Source organism: Equus quagga, chromosome 1 (genome assembly GCF_021613505.1).
Source record: "Equus quagga isolate Etosha38 chromosome 1, UCLA_HA_Equagga_1.0, whole genome shotgun sequence".
NCBI classification, from domain to species: domain Eukaryota; kingdom Metazoa; phylum Chordata; class Mammalia; order Perissodactyla; family Equidae; genus Equus; species Equus quagga.
This window is the reverse complement of record NC_060267.1, coordinates 167,896,343-167,911,009: the sequence shown is the minus strand read 5'-3', so window position 1 is coordinate 167,911,009 and position 14,667 is coordinate 167,896,343. Positions and strand designations below refer to the sequence as shown.

General features: G+C 47.9%; 1 protein-coding gene across 1 annotated transcript in view; it reads right to left on the bottom strand.

The window, feature by feature from the left end:
- Nucleotides 1-1,927: 1,927 nt before the first annotated feature.
- Nucleotides 1,928-14,667, bottom strand: part of BFSP2 (beaded filament structural protein 2) — a 64,144-nt gene continuing 51,404 nt past the window's right edge. The window contains exons 5-7 of the mRNA XM_046655532.1: nucleotides 10,941-11,072; nucleotides 3,960-4,180; nucleotides 1,928-2,013 (exon numbers count right to left, since the gene is read on the bottom strand). Coding sequence (XP_046511488.1) covers nucleotides 2,010-2,013; nucleotides 3,960-4,180; nucleotides 10,941-11,072 — 357 coding nt within the window. The 3' untranslated portion in view covers nucleotides 1,928-2,009. The remainder of the gene's footprint in view (nucleotides 2,014-3,959; nucleotides 4,181-10,940; nucleotides 11,073-14,667) is intronic.

Sequence of the window (14,667 nt, the reverse complement as noted above, 5' to 3'; positions counted from 1 at the left end):
TGCTCTGTCCTTGACACCCACACAAGCAGCAGCCCCCGCCCCCACCTGTCAGGGAACTGCTGCCAGAGTGTAACTGTCGCGGATGTTGTGAGAGGAAGCCTGCGTTAAATAAGGCTCTGGCGGAGTCGAGGCCCAGCAGCGCCTTTTCTTACCTGTTAACGAAGCCTCATTAGAAGCAGCAAGAGACCGTGCTGTGAACTGAAGCGCCAGTCTGCCTCGGCTCTCCCTGCCAAAGGATGATTAACTTAATGATTTACGGCAGCTGCTCTGTGAGATCACGGAGCGCAGGAGAGCGAGTGTGTGTGTGCAGCCGGGCACGGCATGCTGTCGGCTGGAAACTCAGGAGGGTGTGCAAATCCATTCTCTCCTTCGTCCAATGGCTGAAACGGCTTCCAGGTTCTGGAAAACGCACAGCCATTCAGACACAGAAGTACCTCCTCATGACGGCTGACCTCTTGGGGCCTTCCGGGTGTGTTTAGGTTAGGGATTTAGGTCTTGGCTGGGGGACAAAAAATTAATCGCTGACCTCAGTGTGTGGTGCATGGAACATGGAACATAGCTAGGTCAGCCGCACACTCTGTCTTCTGAGGAGGCCCTTGGACCCAGTGGGTCAGTTATGGGCACCTCCAGGGTGTGCAGCTCCAAAGGGGCTGGAGGTTTGCTGAACTGGAGCATTAGGTGGTGTCTTGACTATTTCTGTGCCTCAAACAACAAATGGAATCGTGCAAAGGCGTCGTGCAAACTGTAAACAGCTGTCCTGCCCAGTGGCTTATTAACACAATTCCTTTGATCCTGGAAGCCAAAAAGGGAAACCAGTTGGAGCAATTTCAACTAGGAGACGCCATTTCTTGCCTTGCTTCTCTTTTAAGCTTTCTTATGGGTAAATGAGGTTTATTCTATTTATGTCAGCTGTCCTTGGCTATTTGGAACCCCAGGTACTGGGGGGTGTCTTCGAATGTGCCCATCTTGGACACATCCTCCTGTCTGGATTAGCAGCTGATGAGGACAACGACTCAGCCTGGCTATTTTGGTCTGAAATTCTGTGCGACAGGTCGACTGAGACAAGCTTGGGGGAAGAATTAAGAAATTAAGGCCGGGCTTTTTCTGTGTGTGTGGTTTTGGAGGCACTGAGAGCCTGTGGTAGGACACAGGTGGTGGTTTCATTTTTAATCAGAAGGCAGGGGAGTCTTGCCTGAGTAGGTGGCAGCTGCACAAACTATACCTCGCTGGCCCGGGCCCTGAGAGTGCTGGGGAAGGAAGCTGGAAGAAAATTCTGAGGCTGCGAGTCGGGTAGGCAACCACAACCTAATTAATCCCCCACAGACTGAAACCGAAGTTCCCTTTAAACCGATTGAGGGGTCTGCCAAGAGCAGTGAAATGTGTGTCTGCACATAAATACCCACGCAGAGGACGTGAGAGAGGTCTGAATGCTCGGTGATGCCTGCAATTACGACACACGCAACAGAACAGCACGCCAGTCCCCTCTCTAGCAAGACTGTTGTTTTTGCCCCGAATTGTGGCAGTCTCGTATGCCACGAGCACAACTCTTGCCCAAGCAGCACATTTCCATAGATAAACCAGAGAGCAGCTGACGCTTGGATGATGAGGCAGATGGAGTCACGCTCAAGGACCTTTCCAGAAGCCTTTAAGAATAGCTCCATGAGCAGAGGCCAGGCAGGGAAAGTGATAGCCACCTCGATCCGATGGTGAGTTGAACAAGGTGGGCAGACTGGAAGCCGCACACAAAGCATTTATTTGGAGAGGGCCAAGGGAGGTTGCTCAAGCTACAGACTACTTAAATTAAGGCAGAAGGACCCTCTCCACTCCCAGGAAGGTTTTCAGCTCAACCAGGGAATCCAGCAGGGACTCCATCTCGGGGTAGGGGTGGGAGTGGGAGGGTTGGGGGTGAGGGCAGATGGGGGTGGTGGTGGGAGAGCTCCTCGAGGAACTTCATTGGCCACTGGGTGAGGAAGGCAGCATTTTCTTCATGAAGAGAGGAAGTTTCTTCATTAGCTGAAACAAACAAAAAGCACCTATGAGTGAGAGAGGCCATAGACGATGAAAATTAGGAGATTTCATAGTAGGATTAGAGGAAAGGCAGGTGTCTCATGGGAAGACTTTGGCTTTTGGAACAAGACAGTTTGGGTTTCAAATCCCCGCTCCGTGGTTATTAGCTGTGTGACCTCAGGCAATGACTTAAGCTCTCTGAGGCTGCTTCCTATCTGTAAAATGGGGTAAAATGATGATGTCCTGGCAGAGTTGTGGGGAGAAATGAAAATAACAAAGAACTTAAGACTGTGCTGGCACATAACAGGCACTCACTAAATGGAGTTCTTGAAGTCAATTCAGCCCAACTCATTACTTTTCGTACTTGTTTAAAACAATTTTGCATGTTTATCCAGATGTCCATAGGCATCTGAAAAAATGAGCTTTGTTAGCAACATCTAGCTTTTATAATCAACAGAAATCAATCCAATAAAAAGGCGGTTGGAAAGAGGCTGGATGAGATATTTTCCACATGAAAGGAGGAGGGTCAGGTTGCTTCCCTGGGGCTCTCTCGCCTTCTGAAGAAAGAAAGTTACACAGCGAGGGAGCTCGCGCGTTGGAGAGAGCAGGAGACCCGGGCTCCCGTCCCAGCTCTGCCTCCACCTCCCCATGTGATCGTGGATGAATCCTTTCAGCTCTGGGCCTTCTTCTCTCTGGAATCTTGAGAGGTTGGACTATACAATGACTAAGTCTTCCCTTAGAACTGATAGTCTATTCCTTATTCAGTGGATGCCCTAGAAGGGACCTTGGAGGAAACTATGAAGATAGAGAATTATGATAAAATAAAGGCTTGGATTTCCTTAGAGAGCTGGCAAGGAAGCCAAGCCTCAAGACTCATGCATATGCCCCTGGGATCCTTACCCATTACAAAAAGATGGCACGGATGCATATACATGTGCATATGTATACAAAAATGTGTATATGTGTATATATACACACGCACATGCATACATAGATATGCCATTCCTAAGCCCTTGCTTTTCTCCAGTATGGAGGTTGGAAAAGCTAATAGGTGCTTTCCCAGCATCCCTTGGAGGCAGGTGTAGTCATGTGAGCAGGTTCTGTCAATGAGCTATAACAGAAGGCCCACTGGAGGCCTTCAAAAGACGTCTGTCCTTCCCTGATAAAAGAAGAGAGCCACACAGGGAAAAGCCTTTTTGCTGTCCTGTCTTCCCTCCCCTTTCTTGCCATGAACGAGGATACGACGTCTGGAGCTGTGGCAGGGATTGGCCACCATGGGTGACAAAGATGGAGACAAAAAGTTAATATATCAGGGATTCTATATTCGAAAGATGAAAAGAGCTTGGGACCTCAATGAAGTCACTGAGCAGCCTAGACCACCTCATTTCTGGAACCATTAAATAAACATGGCTTATGCCCTTGCTGCTCAGGGGGTGGTCTGTAGGCCAGCAGCATGGGCATCACCGGAGAGTTTTGTTAGAAATGAGAAATCTCCCCCCCGCCCCCACCCCAGCACCTGCTGAAGCAGAATCTACTTTAAAAAAGATGCCCAGGTTTTGGGTGTTTTGAGTACACATTAAAGTTTCAGGATCAATGGTTTATAGCCTCATTAATTAGGGTCTCTTACACGCAGCTGAAAGCATGCATAACATACTATGTATGTACCAGACACGTATGAACACATGTACTCATGTCTATGTATGTTTATATTCATGTATACAGAAATACACAAATGTATACAGTGTATATAGGCATCTAATATATATTTGTCTATATATTTGTGTATATGTGAATAGAAAAATCCCGGAAGGACACAACTAGGCTGTGTGTGTGGATGGGTGTTGGGAAGTTTGGAATTAATTACTTTAATTACTTTTATAGTCTTCGAAAAAATTATTTTTAAACCCATGGGTATGAATTCCTTTCATAATTAAAGAAGCCAAGAGACTGACCCGCTCTCCTCCCGGTCCAGCAGGGCGTGGTAGGACGCCACGTCCCTCTGCAGCTGGCACTTGTGCGCCAGCAGATGCTCGCGCGCCTGCTGCTGCTGCTCGGCCTCGGCGCGCATCTCCCGCAGCTCCGCCTCCAGCCGGCCCACCACGGCGCCCAGGTTCTGCAGCTCGATGTCGTGCCAGTGCTTGGCATCGTGCAGGGTGTTCTCCAGGCCTCGTTTCTACAAAAGAGCGAGCACAGGTCCAAACCCAAGGCCACCAGGCAGGGCCCTTGGTGGGGGGCGGGGGGTGCGTACAGCAGTGGGAGGGACTGGCACGGGCCTGGTCTGTCCATTTCTCCAAGGACAGTGACCTTGCTAGGCTTACGTGGCTCGCGGGGGTGGGGGGTGGAATAATGAATCCTCCTCAGGAGGCCTGACTCTGTTTAGTCTAATTCACTGATCCTTCTGATGGGGGATGGGAGGAGGAAAGGAAGACAGAGAAGGGAGGACAGAGAGGGGGAGGGAGAGAGATGAGGTGTAATAGAGAGAATGAGAGATGAGTGAGAGAATGAGAGAGAGATGAGAGGCAGTTTGCAGGTGTTTCTTCAAAGAAATCTTGCTCTCTGAACTGCCTCTGGGCCTTTTTGCTCATGATTTCTCACTCCCGGGGTGGCTGCTGACACCCCGCACATCACTCAGCTAAGATGCCGTCTCCTCCAGCGCTCTTTCCCAGATTGCGGTTGTTAGAACGACTGTCTCTGGCCTTTGTAGAATCAGCATTTTTTTCCCTTAGTGTCTTAGTGGCACATCTGGGCTAATTCCTTTTCTCTTGCTGCCCCGTCACTGTGGGTTCCTCGGTGCCCCATGCTGAGCCCACTTCTCTCCGAGCTGTGCCTCCCGGGCCTGCGATGGTTGGTGTCTTCCACACTCCTGATTTTGGTTGTCCCTCTGCCGATGACTCCTGCACTGGTATTTCCAGCACACGTCTCTCCCCCAGGCACGGACCCACCACTGAACTTCTTACTGGAAACATACAGTCCACGGGTGCCTCGAATCAAGGTGTCCAAAACGGAGCCATTCTGAACCTGTTGGCCCCTCCTATTCTGTGCTTCAGCTGGTGCACTCACATGAGCTAGAAACTGGGGAAAGACATGTCTCTGATCTTCTTCCTTCCCAAATTCAGTCGTCATAGTCCTGCCTCTTGTATATTTTGAGAAGTTTTCACATTTGTGCCCTCTTTTCCAGCCACCAAAGCCCAGGATCGATGCATACCACCTCTCACCTGGCATCACCTCAGAGGCCTCTTAGCTCTTCTCCCCGCCTCTAGTTGCTCTCGTCCTGCATGCCCCACATGGCAGCCACAGTGCTCTGGCCAAGGTCCAAATCTGGGCTTGTATCTCCTCCTCCTCCTCGCTTGGTTCACTCCTACTCATCCCCAAGTCCAGGCTCACCTTCCCTAGACACTCTCTTGCCCCTGCCACCACCGGACTGGGTTAGGGGCCCCTTGCTGGGTTTCCGTGGCTGCCAAGGCACACGCATGCCCTGAACTCACCATAGTGGGCTGAGCTTCTTAGGGGCATGTCTCTTCCACCCGATGGTGAGCTCTTTGAGAGCAGGAACGAAGTTTCTGTAGCCCTAGTGACAAGACAGTGCCTGGCACGGAGTGGGTGTTTGTGTGTGTATATTGCCCAGGATGACAACACTTGTATTATGGCTACACTTATTGCCATTCCTGTCTTCCCATCAGACTGGAAACCTTCTCATCTTGCCATACACCAAGCCCTGCAAACTGTAGGGCTGGCCAATAAACACCTTCAAAAAACTGTGGACATCTGTCTTTAACATTTTTAATAGTAATTATGGTGCATCTATAATTTAGCATCTGGCTTTTTATATAACACATAAGAAGCAAATAAATATCTTTCTAAATTGGATTGAATCAAATCTAGATGAAACAAGTTTCTGTACCCTGCCCCCCAGGAGATTTTTCACTCCCTTTTGACCACCATGGCTGAAATGGAAGATTCTTGGCCATGATGCCATCTGGAATTAAGCAGGGGGCGCCATATTATCTTGTTTAAGTCTTCTTAATTGCATAGGATATGAGGATGTTGAATCAGATTCCCATCCTAGGTACATTTACAGGTGGCAAAACGTGATCAACAGAAAATAAATCTGGATCATATTTGGTCTAGGGTTACTGCTTTGCTGGTGAGATCGGAAAACCCCTCTGTGGCAGTGAGGATGCAGAGTTGGCCATCTGGGTTTTGAGAATCATTTGTTCCAGTCTCCCTGGGTTGCTTCCCTTTGTTTATCAGGAAATTGCTTGGTTTGTGAGTGGTTGTTGTTGACGTTGGACCTGTAACATCTGTGATTTGGAAAAACCTTTCATGGAATCATGGTTGGATCATCTGTCTACAGTGTTCGCTCCATGTTCATAGGTGATTTCTCCATGTGGCCTGGGGTTTTCTCTGGTGACTTAGGACCCACTGCCCAAGGAAGGTTCGTGGGAACTCTTACCAGAGGTCCTGTGTCTCTTCCATCCCACCCTCAGAGCCCAAGCGCTGCTTCCCCGCTAAGTCCCTGACATGCTGGCCCAGTTCTCACAGAGATGCCTGAGCTTGAGTGACTATGATCAGGCCACTGCTGCAGGTCTCCTAGTCTCGGCCATTCAGCGACAGAGAACCAGCAAACGGAGACCACAGAAGCAAGCTTATTCCCCAGTCTCTGGAGATTTGAGACTTCCTTGAATTGCTAAGCCCCCCGAAAGTAAAATAGTGACCTCCTGTGATTTCTGGCCTTGAATTCCAGTCCTGATCTGAATTGACTGAACACGGAGCTCAGTAGGCCTCAAGCACCGTTGTTGGTGCCTGGCTGCCAATATAAACAGTGCCTTGTTGGCAAAGGGGGCTGAAAGTGTTGCCAGCTCGGCTGTGTGAGGCTTTTAGAAGTCATGAGGGCCTTGTGTGTGTGCAGGTTGCTCTGGCTGAGGATAACAGGGATGGCTGGATGGACTCTGCGGTATCTGAAAGCTGTAGGAGAGTGTACTGCCTGTTCCAGCTCACCTTGGCTTCAAGGCCCAGTGACCAGAACTCTGATCTATTACAGGCAGCAGGGGCCGAGACAACCTGTCTTGGGTCCTGACCACAGCCAGCATGTCACTACTCCCACGTCTTCCGGTTGGGGGTGTGAGTTCTTTTCCCATTTGTTCCAACACTTAGGACCACAGGGTTTAAGTGAGGTAAGCAGATGATGCCAACTTGGGGTTACTATAGTAGTGGTTATAAGAATAATTTTACAATGATAATTAATAATAGATACCATTTCTTGACTCTTCCCTCTGTGCCAGGCACTGTTTTATGGGCTTGCCCTGCATCATCTAATTAATCATCCCAATGACTTTATGAGGAAAATTCTATTATGGTCCAGTGGTAGGTCACATTTCCAAAGGCAGCTGCAACAATGATCTGCAGCCCACAGGCTCTTCCTCCATGGGACCTTGCCACTGCCTCATCAGGGGGTGGAGTTTTTCTCCCTTCTCGTGGAATCTGGGCTGGTCTGTGGCTGCTTTGACAAGTAGCGGGCTATATAAGTGGTGTTCAGGGACTTTCAAGCCCAGGGGTTAAGAGGCCTGGTAGGTTCTGTGCTCACAGTCTGAGGGAAGCCAGATGCCACACGTCAGAAGTCCCACAAGATGAGGAGGTCAAAGCTAGCTACATGGAGAGGCCACGTGGAGCAAGAAAGAGAGATGCAGAGCTGAGGCACCAGATGTGTGAGCTGAAGAAGCCATTCTTGGATGTTGCAGCCGGAGCAGGTGCCATGTGGAACAGAGAAGAGCTATCTGCCGAACTGGGCTTGAATGCTGGACGAATGGACAAATGATTTACTGTTGTCTTAAGCCACGAACACAGCAGACAGATAAGATACCTCAAACAGATCCTCACTTTACAAGGGAGCAAACGGAATCTTAGAGAGGTCACACAGCTAGGATTCCAGGTTCCAGAGCCCGAGCCCAGTTCCCAGTTCCACAGGACGGCTGTGGTCTAGTCGGGTAATAGAGCTGCAGGGTTTGGCTCCTCCACTTATTACTCAGGTTAGTGGGCAAATCCCTGAGCCACAGTTTTCTCTTCTGAAAAATGGGGCTGGCAGTCACCGTCCCCACACTTCTACGTGTTTCTATGAGAATCTGATGAAAGAAGGCATGTGAGCACATTCTTATTACTATTCGCATCACTTTGAAGAAATTATGTTTTGGGCATTATATGAAGTATTTTGGGGACATAAAACTAATTAGACATGGTCCCTGCCCTCAAGGAGTTAACGTGACTTCAGTGGAGAGCTGATATAACCACGAGACCCGCAGTGCTCTGAATGTGAGTGGGTGGGGGAGAGATCCCCCAGCTGTGGGAGTTGGGGTCCAGGCTTCACGTGGGTGTAGCACCTCGGTGTCTTCCATCTCACCTGTGCCAAGGGTGTGGAGGAGAGGAGAGGTAGAGGAGGGCAGAGCTGCGGGGAGGGGGTCTCCTTCCAGCCAGGGGAAGAACATGTCCAAGGGTTCAAGGGTAGGAAAGCAAAAGGTGAGTTCTGGACCTTAAAATAAAGTCCGAGCTGGTGGTGCTGGCAAAGGAAGGCTTTCTGTTTTACCCCCAGGCAACCGCAGGGCATAGGGACATTGAAAGAAGGGATAGTAGATAGAGGAACATCCCAGATGGTGTAACAGGGGACAGGTAAAGCCTATTGAAGGGAGGAGAGGTTGGACAAAGCTTCAGAGATATTTTGAGATGGGAAATGGAAGCCAGAGAGACCTCACGTTGGGGGACCTTAATCTTATCTGCGGAATGGTGCGGGTGACAGTACCTGCTGAGGGACAGAGGTGAGGGTGGGCCAGGGGCTTGCTGAGAATGGAGACTGCTGGAGCCGCCCCTCTGGGGAACACAGTCCCCCTCTGCTGTGGTCAGTCATTCGTGCGCAGGTTTTCTCTTAGCACTCAGCTTCTGAGCTTTGGGGGGCAGGAACCCTCGGATTCATTTGCATCCCCAGGATGTACGGGAGGGCTTAGAACCAGCGGGCGCCCAACATACTTGTGTGGATGTGTGCTGAGGGATGGGCCCCCTGCCACTTAGGCTGTGATTCATAAGGCTTTTTTTGATGATGTGTGCTGGAGGATATGTCCCCAACCTTTTCCCTGGAACTTTCCATCACTGGAAGAGTGGCAATTTTGGCAGCCACAAGGACATCTGGGAAAGAAATGACAGCCCCTTAATTGTGCCTAAAGCAATTTGGACAAAAAGCAGCACCCCTGATAGTAGGATGTTTATCAAGGGTTATGGCAGGTGAATAAAACTGATTAGCAGAAAATTCACATAACTGAATAAATAATGCAATCTCTTTCTGACAGTTTTTTTTTTTTGAGGAAAATTAGCCCTGAGCTAACTGCTGCCAATCCTCCTCTTTTTGCTGAGGAAGGCTGGCCCTGAGCTAACATTCATGCCCATCTTCCTCCACTCTATAGGTAGGATGCCTACCACAGCATGGTGTGCCAAGCGGTGCCATGTCCACACCTGGGATCAAACCGATGAACCCCAGGCTGCCGAAGCAGAACGTGCGCACTTAACCGCTGCGCCACGGGGCCAGCCCCTCTTTCAGGCAATTTTTTAAAGTAGCATTACTTTAGGCCGTAGCTTCCTGATTTTTCTCACCTCAAATCCTTTACTTACATAGCCTTGCACTGATCCAGATCCCATCACAGAACGAGGAGGAGAGAATAGATATACGAGACGTATGTTGTGTCATGTTGTGTCATGACAAGACTGAGCGTCTTCCCTGAGCTGAATGGGCATCATGTGACCTAGTTGGCTGGAGGACCCCTGACCCAAGTGAAAGAAGACACTTGAAGAATGGAACTGGGGTGATGAGATGATCTTGCCACAGGCAGAGAAAAAGTCGTTTCTGAGGGGAACCAGCTAGAATGAATTCTTGAGCTGACTTCACGGTAGTCTGTGCTCCAGTGGGAGGTGGGGCTGGTGGTCTGGTGATGGAGCTGATTTGCGTGGCAAAATTGAGAGGAGGGTGTCTGGGGAGTGGTGGATGGAAGGGACACCAGCACTGGTATCCGAACAGCCCCAGGACTGGAGACTGAGGGAAGAGAGGGGCTTCTTGGGTCTCAATGGCATCCAGACCGCCTCAGGTGACACAAGGGCGACACAAACCAACCCCTTCGAACACTCCAGTGTGTACAACATGCTGTGGTTCAAATAGGCAAACATGGCCCCCTGGAGGGGCCGTCTCAGAAGATCAGCAATCAGAGGGTCGATTGCTATGTTATTAGTAATTATTTTAATTAATAATAATAATAATGATAATAATAATGATGATGCAAGAGACCTGCCCACAAACCCCGGTGACTCTGAGGAGCTCATGAGCTTACTAGTCTTAGGTTGGGTTTCCCAGAAGCAGAGCCTGAGATGGGGATCTTGGTACATGTAAATAATTGAGGGGTTGCTCCCAGGAGAAGGGGAGCAAGGAAAGCAGGATAGGACAGGAGAAGGTGCTAGGCCAGGAGGGGGTCTCAGCTGGAGTCTGGCAACAGCTTGATCCCACGGAGAGCTCTGGATTCTGAATTGCACCATAGAGCCAGTCTCACTTTGAAGCAGGTGGGCTGGGCTTTTCAATCCCTCTGTGAGTGAATCACTGGCTGGGAAGGTAGGCTGGCCTAACCTCCTAGGCCAGGGCGATTCTCTGGTAAGAGGGACAGCTGAGAAGGGGCATCTATGGGTGTTAGCTGCCAACATTCGCAACAGCCTGGTGAAGGGTATTTCCGGGGGGCACTAACCGTGTCTACTATACTTGTGACTCAGTATCAGATGAGCCTTTCAGGCCTCAAAACTCATATGCTGTGAGATGGGAATCCTTTGCAAACGATGACTCGTACAGCTACAATCTGACAGTTGAGAGCTAAAAGTGACACAAGACACGCCAGGGCTCTTCCTAGCCCACTCACCAGGGCCCGCAGGGATTCCGTCTCAGCCTGGAGGCTCTGGACTTGGCACGAAGTGTTGTGTAACTCCACCCTGAGGGCAGCAGCCAGCTTCTCCTCCTGGGTCCGGGCCATGCGGGCCACCTCCGCCTGTTGCTGTGGAGAGTGAGGTCTCCGGTGAGCAGGGCTGAGTCGAGAGCCCGTCCCTCCCTCTCATCCTTTCTGATGACCACTCCACTGCCTCTCACTCAGAGGAAACAGCTGTTAGACTTTAAAATCCCTCTTTTTCCATAGGTGCCCTCACTAACGTGTATACAAACACTTAGTTTGTTCACACAATGCACGCAAATACAATAGAATTCAAAAGATTTTTCTAAAGGATATTAGTAGAAAGCCTCCTTCTCTTTCTGTGCCCTAATTACTGAGTTGTCCTGTTTGTGGTTTCTTTTACCTCCTTCCAGCAATATTTCATATATTTATAAACAAATATGTATGATCATCTCCTTTTGCTTTGGCACTTAATATATCTTAGAAATTATTCTGTATCAGTGAATATAGATCAATTACATTCTTTTTAACGGCTGCATGGTATTGCCTTGTTTGGAAGTACTGTAATTATTTAGAAGTCCCCCACTGATGGACACTTAGATTGTTTCCAGTCTTTGCCTGTTACAAACAATAGTGCAAAGAATAACCTTACGTCCCTCACTTTTTGTACGTGGGAGTGCCTCTGAGGGGTAAATTCTTTCATTAGAACTGCTGAGTCAAAAGGGTAGGTATTTGTAATTCTGATAAATGTTGTCAAATTGCGCTTTGGAGAATTGTTACCCCTTCCAGGACTGAAGGACGGTGCCAAAGGCCCCACACCTTCCTCAAACAAGGAGTTAGCCAACTTGATCCGAAAGTCCCTGTTTCCTTGTGAAAACGCGTCTGGCCACAGTTGTTAATACAAGGGAAGGGCTGTGTTTTGAATCTTCTCCCCAGAGCAAGATGGACACATTCTGATTCCTCCCCATATATTCAGGGGAGCAGGACCCGGTTACTCTTCTCATTTCTGAGGAAAAGGGAAGAAACTCGAGATCATCCCCACTCATCTTCAGTGCAGTCTGGTGGAATGTCTCCCAGCCACTGATGAAGGAGGAAAAAACTGCTTTCTCTCCTAGGTTACTGGCTTTCTGGATTTACCATTTTCCCCATAGATTAGTACTTATTTATGGAATTATGCAAAAATAGTCTAATCTATTTGACTGGCTAAGAAACCCCAAGTCAAAAGGCTCATATCTCAGTAGTTCTGCCAGTTCTTGCTGTTTGAGGGCTGTAAAGAGCTCTGCAAAAATGTCCATTAAAGCCCTGGGAATGGCTGAAAGAGAACAGAAGCCTTGAGCCCAGCTCTGACTGGTCAGCCCATGGCTGTGTGTCCCTGGGCCATCATTCAGCCTCTCTGAGTCCCTGTCCCTGCCTACAGAATGTAGGTGACAATGATTGGAGAATGACAATCACATGATGGCTACTTCTTGGTGTCCCTATGAGGCTTCCGTCAGGTTATACATGTGGAAGCTTTTAGAACCTTAAAAGCATGCAAATATTGGCCGTGTAGATTTTCTATATGTAAAATGTAATAGTAGCCAACGAATGAGTTTGTGAAAGCCACTATGGGCTGAATACTACCAATGATGATGAACATGTGTTAAGCACTGACTCTGTGCCAAGCACTCTGTTCGCAGCTTTAAGTCCATAATCTCATTTAATCTTTACAACCCTATGAAGAAAGCATCACTGTTATTCCCATTTTACATGAGGAAACTGAAGCACAGAGACATTGAGTTATTTACTCAAGACCATATGGCCTATAAGGGACAAAGCTGGGACTTGAGCCCAGCAGCAGACCCCAGAGCTGTGCTCTTAATGTGTATTTAATGCTGCCACTTCCACCAATCCATCAATTTAAGACCCCCCCAAAACTGGAGTTGTCTTCTGCAAAGTGAGGGTGGCTCACTCTAAGACACCTTCATTGTCTGCCAAGTCCTCCTCTGATCAGTAACCCCATTCTTCTTCCTCTCTTTGGGGTTGGGGTCTGGCCAGATGGGCTGTGTGGGTGGGTGGGAGGCAGGAGAGAGGGTGACCTTGCAGGAAAATAAAGTCAGGCAATGCAGCTACACAGAGTGCCAGGGCAGCTGTGAGCTGGAGCCGGCTAAATTTTCAGGAATTTTGTAAGCTGGTTGTTAAACACAGCCATCATTAAAAATTAAATTATATCAGCTTACAATTAAATAAGTTATATTAAAAATGGTAACAAATACTCAAAACACATCACTTGCTAATTATTTACAGTTTATCGTTATCTACGATATTGAGGTTATTCACACCGATGGTACCTGCGTGGTGGGAGTAACGCAGGGTGGTGTGCCCCTGCACATCTCTGCACACTCTGTGCTCGCTGACGTCAAGTTGGTGGTTTGAAATCAGCCATGGTGAGAGTATTTACACCATGGAAATTGGCAAACATTACGAGTTAGGGATTGAATTATTGTTTTGTTGATTGTCTAGACTTAAGAAAGAGATGCAGAAAATGTTAATAATGCAGATTAAACTTAAAAGTGGGTCATGTCTGTAGCTATTGCATTGTGAATAGCACAAAAATTAGAGGAAATATTTTTCCAGTATGAAGTTACTTACATCATTGATGAATCAACCCATTAAGATCAAGGAAAATATCAATCAAAATTTATAGCAGAGCGATCCCCATTCATCACTGATGTGAGTGACTTTTTGCTTAATAAGATATTAATAAGTATTTTTCTGTAGTCTGATATTGTGCCACTATCGTTGATGATAGAATTATAAAAACGGTTGGCGGATTTTGCAATAAAAGGCAAGTCACACTGAAGTTATAGGTGCAAACGGAATGGCAATGTAAGTATTTTATTTTAAAATTTATTCTATTTCTAAAATTGCATAAAGAAAATATCAACAGAAATTTCCATGTTGCCTTTAAGTGGTATTGTGAATTTGACTGGCACATAAATCACATGCTCAGATTTCCCCGCAGAGAGCAGTCGTGAACCATGACCAGCACACTTGGGGAAGAGCCAGCATGAGGGGAAGCCATGGCCCATAGAGGGAAAGTTTCAAAGCCTTGGTGGGCGGGTCTGGGGTAAAGTTGCTGGCCAAGGCTAGAGCCACAGTCCCCATATAATCTGTCCCTCCTCTCAGCACAGACAATGAGTGGCTTGTATTCAGTCGTTCAGAGGTACGTACTGGTCCCTGGAGGACTCAATCCCCATGTCTTGGTTTCATTAGCAAAATGCTGTACCCAAGTCACTCCCAGCATTCCTGAACAACCACCATGGTTTTCCACGTATCTGAATACTAACTCATACCATTTCTATTTAAACCAATCCACTTTTTCTTTGTAAATAAATGTGTTTAAAATGCAAACTGTAGATAAGTTCTCAAATTTTAATGTGCATCAGCCTCATCTGGGGGATCTTGTGAAAATGCAGGTTCTGATTCAGGAGATCCTGAGTAGGACCCAGGATTCCGCATTTACAACTCCCACGTGATGCCTGGTCCATGGAAGCAAAGTTCCAGATTGCTACAGAAACTGATAAAACCGTGTCACTTTCCACAGAGAGAAGATAACTGAGAAATTAATAAAGTTGAAACACATCAATATTATTACATTCTAGCAAATGTTCTTGCCAAGTTGCTGAGTCCCAAATCCTACTTTCTCTTTGCTGACAGCTGAGAT